We start from the raw sequence: 13,350 nt of genomic DNA, 5'->3' as shown, positions 1-13,350 counted from the left end.
GATTATGACCTGAGCCGAAGGCAGATGCTTAACCGACTGAGCCTCCCAGGCACCTGCTTTTAATCACTTCACATTATTTCATTAGCAGGTTATATTATCAATTGTTAGCACTGTTTTTCTTAGACACACAGGTTGCTTCTGCCTTTAAGGTACTATAAGTAACACTGCCATAAACATCTCTTATTCACATAAGTTTTCCATATTTTACATAACTTCCTTAAAATGAATTTCCAAAACTGAAATAGAATTCCAAAAATTATGTTATCAAATTTAATGGACATTTTTATGGCTGCTGAACCATATAACAGTTCCTTTCCAAAGTTTATAGCACAAGCCATTTTAACCTTAACTTCTTGAGCTCTGCATTAGGCAAAGTCCACATCATAATTCTTCCCAAATCTGGTTTACTTTCCTTTTTAGAGCACATAGTTTTCTGTTTCTTGTCTGAGGGGTACTTCTAGTATTGACATTTGCAGTGCAAAGATAGCAGACATATCCTAAAGACGTTAACTAAATAAACTATTTTCAGTTGGCAGGAGCGCCCGCTGCCTTCGACAGTGAATAATCATCTAGAACAATGTCTGGCACAGAGTAGGTGCTTTACACATGTTGAGTGAAAAATAGCATGAACTCCAGAGTTGGAAAGGAACTGGGTTTTAATCCTGGTTCTGCCACTTACTAGTTAGGCCTACACATTTTATCTAACTCCCTGCAGCTCATGTGACCTGTTAAATGAGCAGAGTAATAATATACCTGCCTCATAAGGTTTTAGGAGTTATATGAGACAATACATGAAAAGGCTTAGCCTTGTCCCGAACACACAGCAAATGTAGACCAAAGGTTATTGCTCTCAGCACTGTTGAGACCATTCAGATAGTCCCCGGGTACGGGTAAAACTCTTTTTTGGGGCTTTCTTTTTTTTTGTACAGTATATGAAACATAGGGTCCCTCAGAAAACTGTTCCATGCACATTTAGAAATGCGTTTTCACTGTGGGCAAGAGTTTGAAATGGCAAGGAGGCCAAAGAAGGCAGATCCAGAGTAGAGTGGACGAGAGAGGTTCATGTGGAGAAACCAGCCATGGCTTGTTTCGACGGTCTGTGTTACTAGAAAGGAACTTGTGGAAATACTGCAGTCTCAGTTTTGAGAAATAGTTCCAAGGTCCAAGCTTATTAAAAATAATTATACAATTCAGTGTATTGGTGAAGAAAGTTTCTAACTAGGCCTTATCAGACAGGGTATCAGACAAGGTGAAAAGCAGTCTTTTTAGTAAAGAGAAAGCCAAACTTTGAAAGGAAAAACTAGAATAAAATCTGTGAAACAAAACAAATCTTCGTTTTTCCTGATTTCTACTAAAGATAAGAACACTACTTGCCCATTGCATGCTCAGTTGGAGAAACTGATTTTACCGTATCTTCTATTGGGTTCGTAAGTCTTACTTGTTGTACCTCACCTTGATGATCGGTCTTTCGTGCTTTTCTTAATTTCTTTCTTTCTTGAAAGTTTCTCTGGATTTATTATTATTATTATTCTTTCTGAAACTTTTTCTTTTTTCCTTTTCTTGTTATTTTAACCTTATTTTGTAGTAATTTCTTTTCTTGTATATTAGCTGCCTTCATCAAATGAAAAATTTGAAAGTCTCTTGTCCTCCTTCACAGGTCTTTTGCTATACACCTCGATTAGACCTTCTTTCTCACATTGCCTAAGGTGATTATGAGCCCCCAAACCACAATGCAGTAAAAAAAAAAAAAAAAAAAACCCCAAATCACTAAATCTTTTTTTTTGAGATACTTTTCAGGTAATAGGGAGGCAGAAATGCCGCAGATCTCCATAAAATATAAATTATGTAGACTGTTCAGTGATAAAGCACTTGATGAATACAGAATAAAACAGTCATCAAAGACCTAGAAAAGCAAGAGTTTTATTAAGGGCAGATTAGAAAGGAAGGATGTGATAAGGAAAAGAAATTTTGACCCAGAATCAAAAGTGTGAGTCCTAGCACACTGCCTTTTAGAGGCTCTTTAATCTTTTTTTTTTTTTTTTTAAGATTTTATTTATTTATTTGAGAGAGCGAGAATGAGAGAGAGTACATGAGAGGGGGGAGGGTCAGAGAGAGAAGCAGGCTCCTCGCCGAGCAGGGAGCCCGATGCGGGACTCGATCCCGGGACTCCAGGATCATGACCTGAGCCGAAGGCAGTCGCTTAACCAACTGAGCCACCCAGGCGCCCCGAGGCTCTTTAATCTTAAGAGGGAGAAGTCAGTTTATCTTTCTTGGCCTCTGTTTCCTTACGTATAAAATAAAATGATTGGATCAGGAAAGAGATGGCAGATAAGTTTCACTTTTAGTGCTTTAGTGCTAAGCCTGATAAATTGGTAGTGACTTTCTGGAGAATTTGTGGAGAATACCAGGCTCAGTGGCGGAGGGGGTAGTGTATGATTGATTAGTGATGTCTGCCATGGGCCGGGTTTGGGCGTGGTGGAATTCAGGTCCTGTATTTACCATATCTGAACTAGATCTCACTTTCCTTCCACCAGGAACATGCTATGATGTCTTGTTCCTACTTCATCTGGGGCATTTGTCTGGATCGTTAAAAGTAGAGCTTTTTTTTTTTAAAGCTGTCCCTTAAAAAATCATCCTGTGTAGAAAACTGTTTTTTGAGGTTAGTTTCATGTTCAGAAGTGAAGATATTTTGACAGGAATTTCTGACAAGTGATTGCAAGTTACAAGATGACAGCTGAAATTCTTAAAACTTGATGTGTAATAAACACAAACATTTAATGGGTTTGGAATGACAAGGGCCATAATATATATATAATATACATACATATAGATATAATTTTAAATAAGAGGTAAGAGGGATATGGGCAATATGACTAAAAGACCTTTTTGCTCTGGTGGAAGTTGGCTGATGGCAATCTTTTGATGCACTGAAATTAAATAGAACACAATCCCGAGGGAGTTAGGAAAATACAAGTACTCTGTCTTACTTCATCTTTGTTTCCCGACCGGATGCCTAGAACATAGTAGGTGCAAAATAAATGTCTGTTGACTTGAACATCTTGGTTTCCATATAACTGGTTTCAGTCTCATGTCACAGAAGAAATTTGCGTATAGATAAAATTAAAAGTTAAGAATTGCAGAGATTCTTTGCTTTCCCTCATTTCTATACAGTACTTCATCACATTAATCAGTTCCATGGGAGAAATTTTCTATTTGAAAATTCCTCTCATCATTGTGAGTGAAATGTCAGAGATAATGATGGGAAAATGGTGTATCAGCTCTACCACTAGTGATATGCAATTTGCAAAATTGTGTTTGCTTTACAGCGCTTCCATAGGACGTTTATTTGTGTGGATGAAGCTATGAAATATGGATGTATGTTAGAGGTACATTAATTTACCCTAGCAGCATGCGTTTTACATACCATATGTTTATAGTTAATTAGCACAACAAACCTGCATTTAAAAATAATAATAATCTCAATTAGGTTATGCAAAATCAAGCAATCAGCCACCTTCCTGACACATACGTTCTCCGACTCCTTGGGTAACCATAAAGAGATTGTTCTTTCTTTCCTTCTCTTCCATCTGCTATGTATTGTATTGCATGGAATATTCCATTTACTAGAAATCTTCCTAAGGCCCTCTTTTCCAACATTTGAAGATCTTTGAAAGGTTTTCTTGGGAAGAATTTTTTTTTTTCTTATGACACAAATGTTCAAAATATCTTTGTTGAATTTAATAAAGTGTCATATATTTATAAATTACATAGAGGAGTGCATTAGGGAAAAATTATGAATTTAAATCATTTTGAAAAAACTACTTAATGGTACTATTTTGAGGTGATTTTGAAGTAAAATCTGCTTTTGTATCTTAGCCTCTAACAGGTGACATATATTCATAGAATTTTAAAGTTGGAAAGAACCATGAGGGGTGTACCATAGGCTAACTTCCCACTGTAATAATCCTCTCTGCTAAATTCATGACAAGCCGTCACCCGGCCTCACTTGAATGCTTTCAGCGAGCAAAGTCCTGCAGCCTTACAAGGCAACTCAATTTATTTAATAGCTCTAATCGTTAGAAAATTTTCTCATATTGAGATAAAATATGCTCCCTATTAACTTCTAACCATTGGTCCTACTTCTGTTCTCCAAAGCAATAAAGGCTAAGTCTCATTTTGATTCCACCGACACCGCTTCAGTTATAAAATAGCTATCAGATCCTCCTAGTTTGCGCTTTTCTGAATAAACACCCCCAAAATGTTAAATGACAAATCCTCTTCCCATTACTTTCGGTAGAAACGAACTGGTTTTATCAGGGTCTCCCTTCAAATGCAGTGACTGAATGCAGGGCTTCACATATGATCTGACCTCATCCTTTGCTTGTTATGGTATTACACTTCCGTACAGGGTGGCCGTGAGCCCGTGACAGCTTTAGTACAGTTAGCCAGACTGTGGACTCACCATGCTGACAGTTAACCAGAACCCCCAGGTTTGGTTTGGTTTGGTTTACCCACACTGTCCCTTGTCTAGCTGGGTCTCCTTGTATGGCACTTACTTTTCCCCCCACTGCTAAAGCTTATTGATCAGTCTTCCTGAACTCGTTCACCTGTTAAAGTGGTAGCCATGGGCAGGGCCGTATGGAGAGCTTAGGAATTTCTCATTACAGCCCTCTCTTTCCATTGTCAGTAAGTCCTTATATTTTTGTGGTTTGCTTATTAGAGCTAGCTTGCGAGCCAGTTCTTTTGAAAAATTCTTAAGTGTATTCTTGTTTAGAATCTAAATAGTTCATTATAATGTATTTGAAAGTTGGGTTCTGCCTTTACTGACTTCATAAAAACTCACCATATTCTTGTGGATAATCTAGAACAATGGTTCTCAAACTTTAGTGTGCCAGGAGGGCTTAAGAATACAGATTGTGGGCCCTGACCCCCGAGAGCTTCTGTTTTATGAGGTCCTTTGGTGGGGCGATAATGTGCTTTTCTAACAAGCTCTCAGGGGCGACGCTGGTGTTGCTGATCCAGTCCCCGCACTTGGAGAATTAGTGATCTAAAGAAGGATGGACTTAGTGACCAGGTGGATTCAGAGCAGGCTTAAAACCAAAGTGAGAACGTGTGTGGATAGCAGAGAGGTTGGAGAAGGAGACGAGAGCAAGAAGCTAATAGACATTGAGCCTGTTAGCTCCAGCTTCCTTTCAGGATGATCTGCCAAGGCTGAAAGCTGAGGTAGGGGTCTTGAGGAGAGGTTAATATCCGAAATAGTCACAACTGTTGCTGAATCTCTCTCTTCGTCCGCATCTTTCTGTCTCTACCATATGCCAGGCCCCGAACTGGGCGTTGTACACACATTGTCTCATGTAACCTTCCCAGATCTCTGGGGCAGGGCTCAGTAACCTCTGTTTCCAGGTGAGAATTATGTAAATTTGCCTCACGGCGCAACAGGTGAGTGGCAGAGCCTCTCTGGTCCCCAACCCTGTGCTTGGCCAGGACGTGAGGGGTCAAATGGTGAATGGTGGGGGGCGTCAGAGTAAGGCTGTACTGAGACTCGGTGACCTGCGAACTGACAAGTAGCCCATCTCACACACAAAAATGAAAAGCCCCCACTGAGGCATCACACATCTTCAAGGATGGAATTCTTTAGCGCCAAAAGCCAAGCTTGTAATTCCATAATAGGCCTTCTTGCGAAGTCTGTTGTTTTGGATAAAAGATTACAGTTGTTCTCTTAAGACCAGGCAATATGAATTTATAACAAAGTTTACCTTTTCTTTCTTTTTTTTTTTTTTAAGATTTTATTTATTTATCTGAGAGAATGAGAGACAGAGAGCATGAGAGGGGAAGGGTCAGAGGGAGAAGCAGACCCCCTGCTGAGCAGGGAGCCCGATGTGGGACTCGATCCCGGGACTCCAGAATCATGACCTGAGCCGAAGGCAGTTGCTTAACCAACTGAGCCACCCAGGCGCCCAAGTTTACCTTTTCTATAATGAAATTTCACCGCCATAGAGGCCTCTCTGTTGATTAATAAGTAAACTCTTGCTTTTAAGAACTTCTTCTTAAATACTTTGGTTTAATTCCTCTATTGGCATCAGCTTGTTCTTTATTGGTTAAAGAATCTTGATAGATGTTGACTCCTTTGAGTAAATTTTCTTTTTCAATTTTTTAAACTTTCTAGGTAGATTATGATAATCATGCACTTTATAAACATGGGAAGACAGGTCGAAAACAGTCTCCTGTGCGTATTTTCACCAATATTCCACCCAACAAAATAATCCTTCCTAGCGAAGAAGGGTACAGGTAAGATCCTAGTGGGGCCTTGAGATATATGAGTCACTGAGAATAAAGTTCCATATATCCAACATGAAAATGCTTTTAATATTGACTCATGTAGTTCTTCTGCTACCTTTAAATTTGGTCTGTAATTTTGAATTGAATTTGGATTACACTCCATTTTTATAACAAGTGCCATTTATCTGCTCTCTGAATCTTCTTGAAAATATGCAGCTGATTTAAGTCTTTCTTTCCTCCTCAGATTTTGCCCTCTGTGTCAACGATATGTTTCCCTAGAGAATCAACACTGTGAGCACTGTAATTCTTGTACCTCCAAGGTATAGTTTCTACAGAATGCATTTTTATTCATATATATTCATTTTATTTTAGCTTACTTGTTTCATTACATTTGCTTAATGTTATTTTTTAAGAGATTTTTTTATTTGAGAGAGAGAGAGAGCACGTGCACAAGCTGGGGGGAGGGGCAGAGGGAGAAGCAGACTCCCCGCTAAGCAGGGAGCCCGAAGCGGGGCTTAGTCCCAGGACCCGGGGATCATGACCTGAGCTGAAGGCAGATGCTTAACTGACTAAGCCACCCAGGCGCCCCTAAATTCACTTTTATGTGAGGTACTGTATGACTGTATGACTGCTAAAATCAGGAATATTTCAAATAAGGCATGAGGTGAGTGCTAACCTTTGTTGAGGGTAAAATTAAGATGTTTCAAATAAGGAACTGAACTACGAGATACCGTCCCCATTCTGATGAAATAATAAAGAACATATACTGTGCACTTTTTATGTGCCAGGACCTTCCCTAAGGGCTGTACATGGATTAACTGAGTCACTCTGCACAAAGCCCTAGTAGATAAGTACTCTCCAGTTTTTACAGGTCAGGAAGGACAGGGACACACCTCCTACTTATTGTTTTAAGGAGGTGGGATGACCCGTAAGGTGGCCTATTTATTTTAACTAAATCCAGTCAGAAAGAACAGGTGAAGTTTAGTTTGGCTAATACGCACAAATGCTTGTCCAAAGGAAAGCCTGTATTTTTATAACTATCATAAGATACATTTTGCATAACTTTACAATTTTGTTATTGGTTATACTTGTTTTTAACTGTGGTAGCACATCTGATTACATGTATTTTCAATCAGTTTAGATATTATCTGTGTTCTTTATTTAAAAAAAATTATGCCCAGGTCATTTTTTTTTTTTTTTTTTTTTTTTAAAGATTTTATTTATTTGAGACAGAGAGAATGAGAGAGAGAGAGAGAGAGCACATGAGAGGGGGGAGGGTCAGAGGGAGAAGCAGGCTCCCTGCCGAGCAGGGAGCTGCCCAGGTCATTTTTATAAAGCTCAAAATGAGGAAACAAAACTTTATTATTTACCACATAAGTGGTAAAAAAACAAAAGCAAGGAAGTGACCATCACAGAAACCAGAGTAGGTGTTACTCGGTGGGGAAGAGGAATGCTGGATTGGGAAGGGCTACCCGAAGGAGTGTCTAGGGGGCTGACAGTGTGCTCTTGACCTGTTGGGATTCATCAGTGTGTACTTTATAAGACTCATTAAACTGGACATGTAAGTGTCTTATATACTTTTCTAGGTAGTTTTGTTTCACAGATTTAACATTACCCAAACAGTACCCTATAATCTGTATCTTTTTAAATTATATAAATGTCTCAAATATGAATTTCATTAAGGATTATGCTGCATAGACACGTAAAAGTTATGAATCATTAATTCTCTTGAAATTTTCATTGAGTCCTTCTTTGTGCCGATTGGGTTGCTTGAACTGGAGTGGACTTTCAAGATCATGTAGATAAATCCCCTGGTTTTCCAGTTAAGGAAATTGGGGCCCATCAAGGAGGCATTTGAGTTGAGTGGAGAAATGCATAGATTAAAATCAAAGTATTTAATTGTGAAGCCCACGAAAGTGAGAAATAAGCAATGAATAATTTACACAGATTTTAATAGGACATTTTAATTTTTAATTGTAGAACTTGATTTTTAATGATACATTAAATATAATTTAAAAATTATTTTTGTAGGATGGCAGGAAATGGAACCATTGCTTTCTCTGCAAAAAGTGTGTAAAACCTTGTAAGTATTTAGACTCCGTGTTTGAGATCCTATGAAAACATCTCAGAGTTTTTCTTCAGCTAAATGGGATTTTTATTTGTGTTTATAAGAGAAAAAAAATTAATATAAAGACCTGCATTGATTTACTTGCTTTTTAATTTTGGCAGTTGCCAAAATACACACTCTCTCTTTCATAGGGAGACATGACTTTGTAACCTGTTCACTGTGGCATTTGGTTTGGCTCATTTTATTAGGGCTTTGTGTCACTCAGCCAGACCCCATTGTGTCAGTGGGGCTCTCTGCTCATAGCTCATTGAGGAAGGGCTGCATTGGTTGCCATGTATCAGAAAGAAGTTAGTTGCTTTATGTGGGATTCCAACCTCTTAACCTTGGCGCTTTAGCCAAATTATAACCAGCTATGCAGACCGGTCACAATATTTGAAGTAAACACTATTCATGCTTCCCTGTCATAAAGGTTGATCAAAAGAAAAATTATATTAAATGAACTTCTTCTAAAACTTAATTTTTATTTTATAGCCTGGATCCACTGTAGCATTTGTAGTCACTGTGCTCTTCCAGATCATTCTTGCGGGGGCCCTAAAGATGGCTGCTTTATTTGTGGTGAATTAGACCACAAACGCAGTACTTGTCCTAAGATCGCTGCATCTAAGAAAGTGAACAAGTAAGTTGAATTCTTTTATTGCCTAGAAAAAAATTTTCCTTGTGTGATTTGTGTAAAGCAGTCCTCCACAAGAGTATACAATAGAGGATTCAGAAGTGCTGAATTATTTGCTGTTTATACTGTTACTTACTGTTTGCATAGATGGTGGGGTGGGAGGGCACGAAGATGAGTGAAAGAGCTAACATTTTACAGGTAAGACATGAAAATCACCAAAGTATAAGGTAGAAACTGATTAACTTTTTATCTCCTGTGGTTCATGTGAAATTACAGTTTGTGGGGAGAGAGTCCAGCCTCTATTGATGGACATGATATTTAAGTCGGGACAGATCAGATGCAGACATGTGACAGCAGGCAAGGCTGGAGAAGGCATTTCAGGTGGAATGTAGTGTGTAATCCCACAGTGAACACATCGGAAAATGAAGTTATCTCTTTAAATTATATCAGACTTCTAAAAAACATTGACTATTTAAATATGTAAAATTTTAATTTTTACTGTTTTTTTCTATGCTTATTTTCACTTCTTCCACCAATATTTGGTGTTGGTTATCACTCAGAACAAAGTTATACCAATGACAACAGCATATTTAGAAAAACCATTGCTATTTCAGCTGGGCTCATTTGAATAATTACACTTAAAAAAAAAAAAACTAAAAGGGATGATAGTTGAGACTTCTTGTTTTATTGTTATGAAAACCAGATAGCCAAATTTAACATTATGTGAGAATTGGGATCAGCATAAAATTTTTGAGCTATCTTATAACTTGTGATAAAAATAATTTCTTAGTATTAGAAATATCTGATGTTACTGTAACTATTTATGATCGTATTAGAATTCTTTTCCATTTGTTCATTTTTTTTTGGTCAGTGGCAATTAATTTTTCCCATTAAGGCCCAGCCATTTGAATTCTACCTACTGTTTTATTTTTCCATTACTTTTCATCAAATTCACTTTAGACAATTATTTCCACTAAGTAATCCAGGGTAGAAATGGAAGTTTCTAAATTAAGAACTGTATTGAAGAATCCTGTAAGAGATTTTTTCTTAGAAACCTTTAAGAATAGAGGACCACCTAATAAGCTATTGGTCTGGGATTGTTGCACCAGGTACAGGGTAATTCTGGTTGCAAACAGAGTTAGTGACATGCTCAGACTTTCAGTCTGTGATCTTATGATACAGGGAAACTGAATTAGTATTTTGGTAATGTATTGTAGGCTCTTTGTTGGTCCTCCATGGCCTGGGCTAGTTGGCTTGGTGGTATTCTGTTGTTTTCATTAAAGGAAACCATTTAGTATCTTTCAGTATTAGATTTTATCAAGTTTAATTCAAGGAGCAAATCCATTAGGATGCGGTATACCTGAAAAATCTTAAATAGTATTACTTTTTTCTCTCAGAAAAGACTCCTAAACTCCTGTGAACAGTTACCTTCAGGTTTTGCTTTCAAAAAATTTTCCTAATGAAATTGACAAGGCAAAATGTTTTTTTTTTTTTCTTTACAATAGTAAAAAATAATTCTAATCATCTTTTTAGCATATATGGCATAGAAGATACCTCATAGCTGTCTTATATTAACTTGTTTTTCTTGAGTTTAATTTGCCTTTTCTCCTGAACTGGAATGGTGCTGGCTCCCTCTTGTGGTTAATCATTTTTATCATTACACGAATACCTATAATTTAGAGGACAAACACTAGGTCAGTTCAATTTTAAGGCAAAACAAAACAATGAATTGATTTATACTCAGTTCAATTTATACTCCGTTGACAGACTTCATCTCTGGAAAGTTTGTTTATTCATATTAAAATGAATATTTTCTTTTGCTTTTGTTTACATATCCACTAGTGAGGTCTGGTTCATGTTTAGTTCTTCTTATAAGTGGAAAAGCCAAAGAAAACGTGTTTAAATTTTGTATACATACACACACAGCTTCATTGATTGTGCCATCAAGAGGTTCTACTTCATTAAATTTGCTAAATCATCACTTATCAGGACATAAGCTTTCTTAAAATAATGGCTGGAGGGAAAGGAGATTTATATAACATACCCAGAAGAGTATAAAGATGGCTGTGGTATTTGTTTTATTTTTGAACTGATAGTCTATAATCCAAAACCTAAATATGGAAAAATGGAAAGTTGTCAAGCAAAATTCTGAAGAATAGTCATGTGATGCCCCTAATAATAGCTAATATTTGTTTAGTGATTACAATATGCTTAGCATGTCACATATCTGAATAACTTATAGCAGAGTATATAGTATCAAGGTAATTAAGAGCACAGGTTCTAGAATCAAGCTGGTTCTGCTACTTTCTCATTGGAGGATTTCATAGCCTCAGTTTCTTCCCCAGAAAAAGAGTTGGAGGAAGGAAAATGAAAGGTGACATTTGCCTTGTCTCAGTCTCCCAGATCCTTGGAGTCAAAGATGATGCCCACTCATTTTTGTATTTCCAACACTTACTATGTATGTTGTGTGAACCAAAAGTGAGGCCAGAGTTTTGAGGGACTATATTCTGCTTGTGAATCGCAGATTTGGGTCCTGGAAAGATAAAGAGTAAGCTTTTCCCCAGGACTTGTGGTTTAGGAGAAGTGAATCTATGATATCACCAGTTACCCGTGGGGATTTTCCAGGTTTGCTGGTGCTGGCAGCCCCAGCCCTCTCCTCGGTTCGCCGTATGATAAATTGCATGATACTGCTAGCTTGGAGAAAGTGAATGAACAGACCAGTAATCTTTCTCAGCTATAGATCATCTGTAACCTAGTTCGGAGAGCACCAGAAGCTAAGGATCTGTTTTGTTCTGGTGTGGTTTAGTGTCTTTAGAGTGTGAGTTCCAACTCGTTCATTGTGAAGCTAGTCTTTCAAGAAGACAAAGACCACAAAACGTGGACATCCTGTGTGGCACCTGTCCAGACTTTTAGACCCACTGAGGAAAGGGAAATTAGTGGTAGGGCTTATAAGATGGGCCTTTGTAAGTGTTGCCCATTTTTCCATTGTGCTATTTCATTTCTCTGCCTCTGCTAACTGGCAAATATATTGGTCCTTCTCCTGAAAAACGTCATTCAAGGATTTGGAGACTGAAGTGCTGAGCTGAGCAGTACAGATGTACTGAAACCAAAACAATAGCAAGGAAACCTCCTAACTCATTGGCTTTCCTATTTTTAAAATTTAAATAGTATATATCCCAAATGTTATTCGAACACACAATCAACATACAAATTATTGACAAGATACTTTGCATTCTTTCTTCAACATCTGGTGTGCATTTTACATTCAGAGCACTTCTAACTCGCTCTCACCACATCCCAGGTGCTCCGTTGCCACAGGGACTGGGCTAGAGGCTACCATACGGTTCAGCACAGCAGTGGTTTTTCCTGGCTTGACTCTTTACCTCTGTGGTGGGTTTGTCCCAAATAAATCTGTGGTAACTGTCTTTCAAAGAAATTTCTTTACTCAAGCATTTTGCTTCGTCAGGCCTCTCACTGTCTCCTTGTTATTATGGTTAGGATCCTGAGGATTTATGCTTATGATACGGTAAATTCTTTCCCTTCTGTTTTCTTATTTGGTCAGCTGGTTCATTAAATTCCAACATAATTACTTAATTCACTATGCTTATTCTACAAAATAATTTAGCACCTTGTTTTTCAGAGCTGTCAGAAAGCAGAAGCAAAGAAAAAGTAATAAGATGAAAATGGGGACCACTAAAGGACAATCCATGAATCATACATCTGTTACAAGGAAGAAGAACAGGAGAGAAAGAGCCCATCAATATCTTTGCTCTTAAATGTCCAGTGACTTGAGAATAAGAAAGATTTATAGTCCAACCTTTGATGCCATTTTCTGAAAGTGCCACACTGGACTTAAATTCTGTCGCTTTCAAAGGTATGCACCTTTCTAAGGCAGATAATAGGCAGGTGGTATTTGCTGGTTTATGGACCCCTCTCCAGCCTCTCTGGGGACCTGGGGAGGTGTTCCATCCTGAACTGGTTGACCAGATCTCTCTGTGTGCCTTTTTTTCTCCCTTTAAATCTCACCCAGTCATATGATTTTGGCCTCTTTTGAAAAATGGGCATGCATGTTCTTTTGCAGAAAATGTCAGAAGAAAAATGAAAGTGAAAACTTGAGGTCTTGTTTACATTGAACACACGTATGTTAAATTAGGTCCAGAAATGTTTTAAGTTAAATATCAAAACATTGTGTGATGACTTAAACACCACTTGCAAAGAAAAGTACAATGAACAATTATTTTTATTTTTTTTTTAATATTTAATTTAATTTATTTATTTGTGAGAGAGAGAGAGAGAGTACAAGAGGGGGCAGGGTCAAAGGGAGAAGCAGACT

At 37.8% G+C, this 13,350-nt stretch overlaps 1 protein-coding gene across 2 annotated transcripts in view; it reads left to right on the top strand.

Annotated features, from left to right (window-relative positions):
* ZCCHC4 (zinc finger CCHC-type containing 4) overlaps positions 1–13,036 on the top strand; it is a 45,031-nt gene extending 31,995 nt beyond the window's left edge. The window contains exons 9-13 of one of the 2 annotated variants that reach the window (XM_021679413.2): positions 6,167–6,288; positions 6,524–6,599; positions 8,311–8,362; positions 8,879–9,023; positions 12,658–13,036. In XM_021679413.2, coding sequence (XP_021535088.1) covers positions 6,167–6,288; positions 6,524–6,599; positions 8,311–8,362; positions 8,879–9,023; positions 12,658–12,793 — 531 coding nt within the window. In that variant the 3' untranslated portion in view covers positions 12,794–13,036. The remainder of the gene's footprint in view (positions 1–6,166; positions 6,289–6,523; positions 6,600–8,310; positions 8,363–8,878; positions 9,024–12,657) is intronic. The other variant, XM_044912759.1, reaches the window with a different exon arrangement.
* Positions 13,037–13,350: the final 314 nt, after the last annotated feature.

Source organism: Neomonachus schauinslandi, chromosome 2 (genome assembly GCF_002201575.2).
Source record: "Neomonachus schauinslandi chromosome 2, ASM220157v2, whole genome shotgun sequence".
In the NCBI taxonomy this organism is placed as follows: domain Eukaryota; kingdom Metazoa; phylum Chordata; class Mammalia; order Carnivora; family Phocidae; genus Neomonachus; species Neomonachus schauinslandi.
This window is presented reverse-complemented; position numbering and strand designations above follow the sequence as displayed.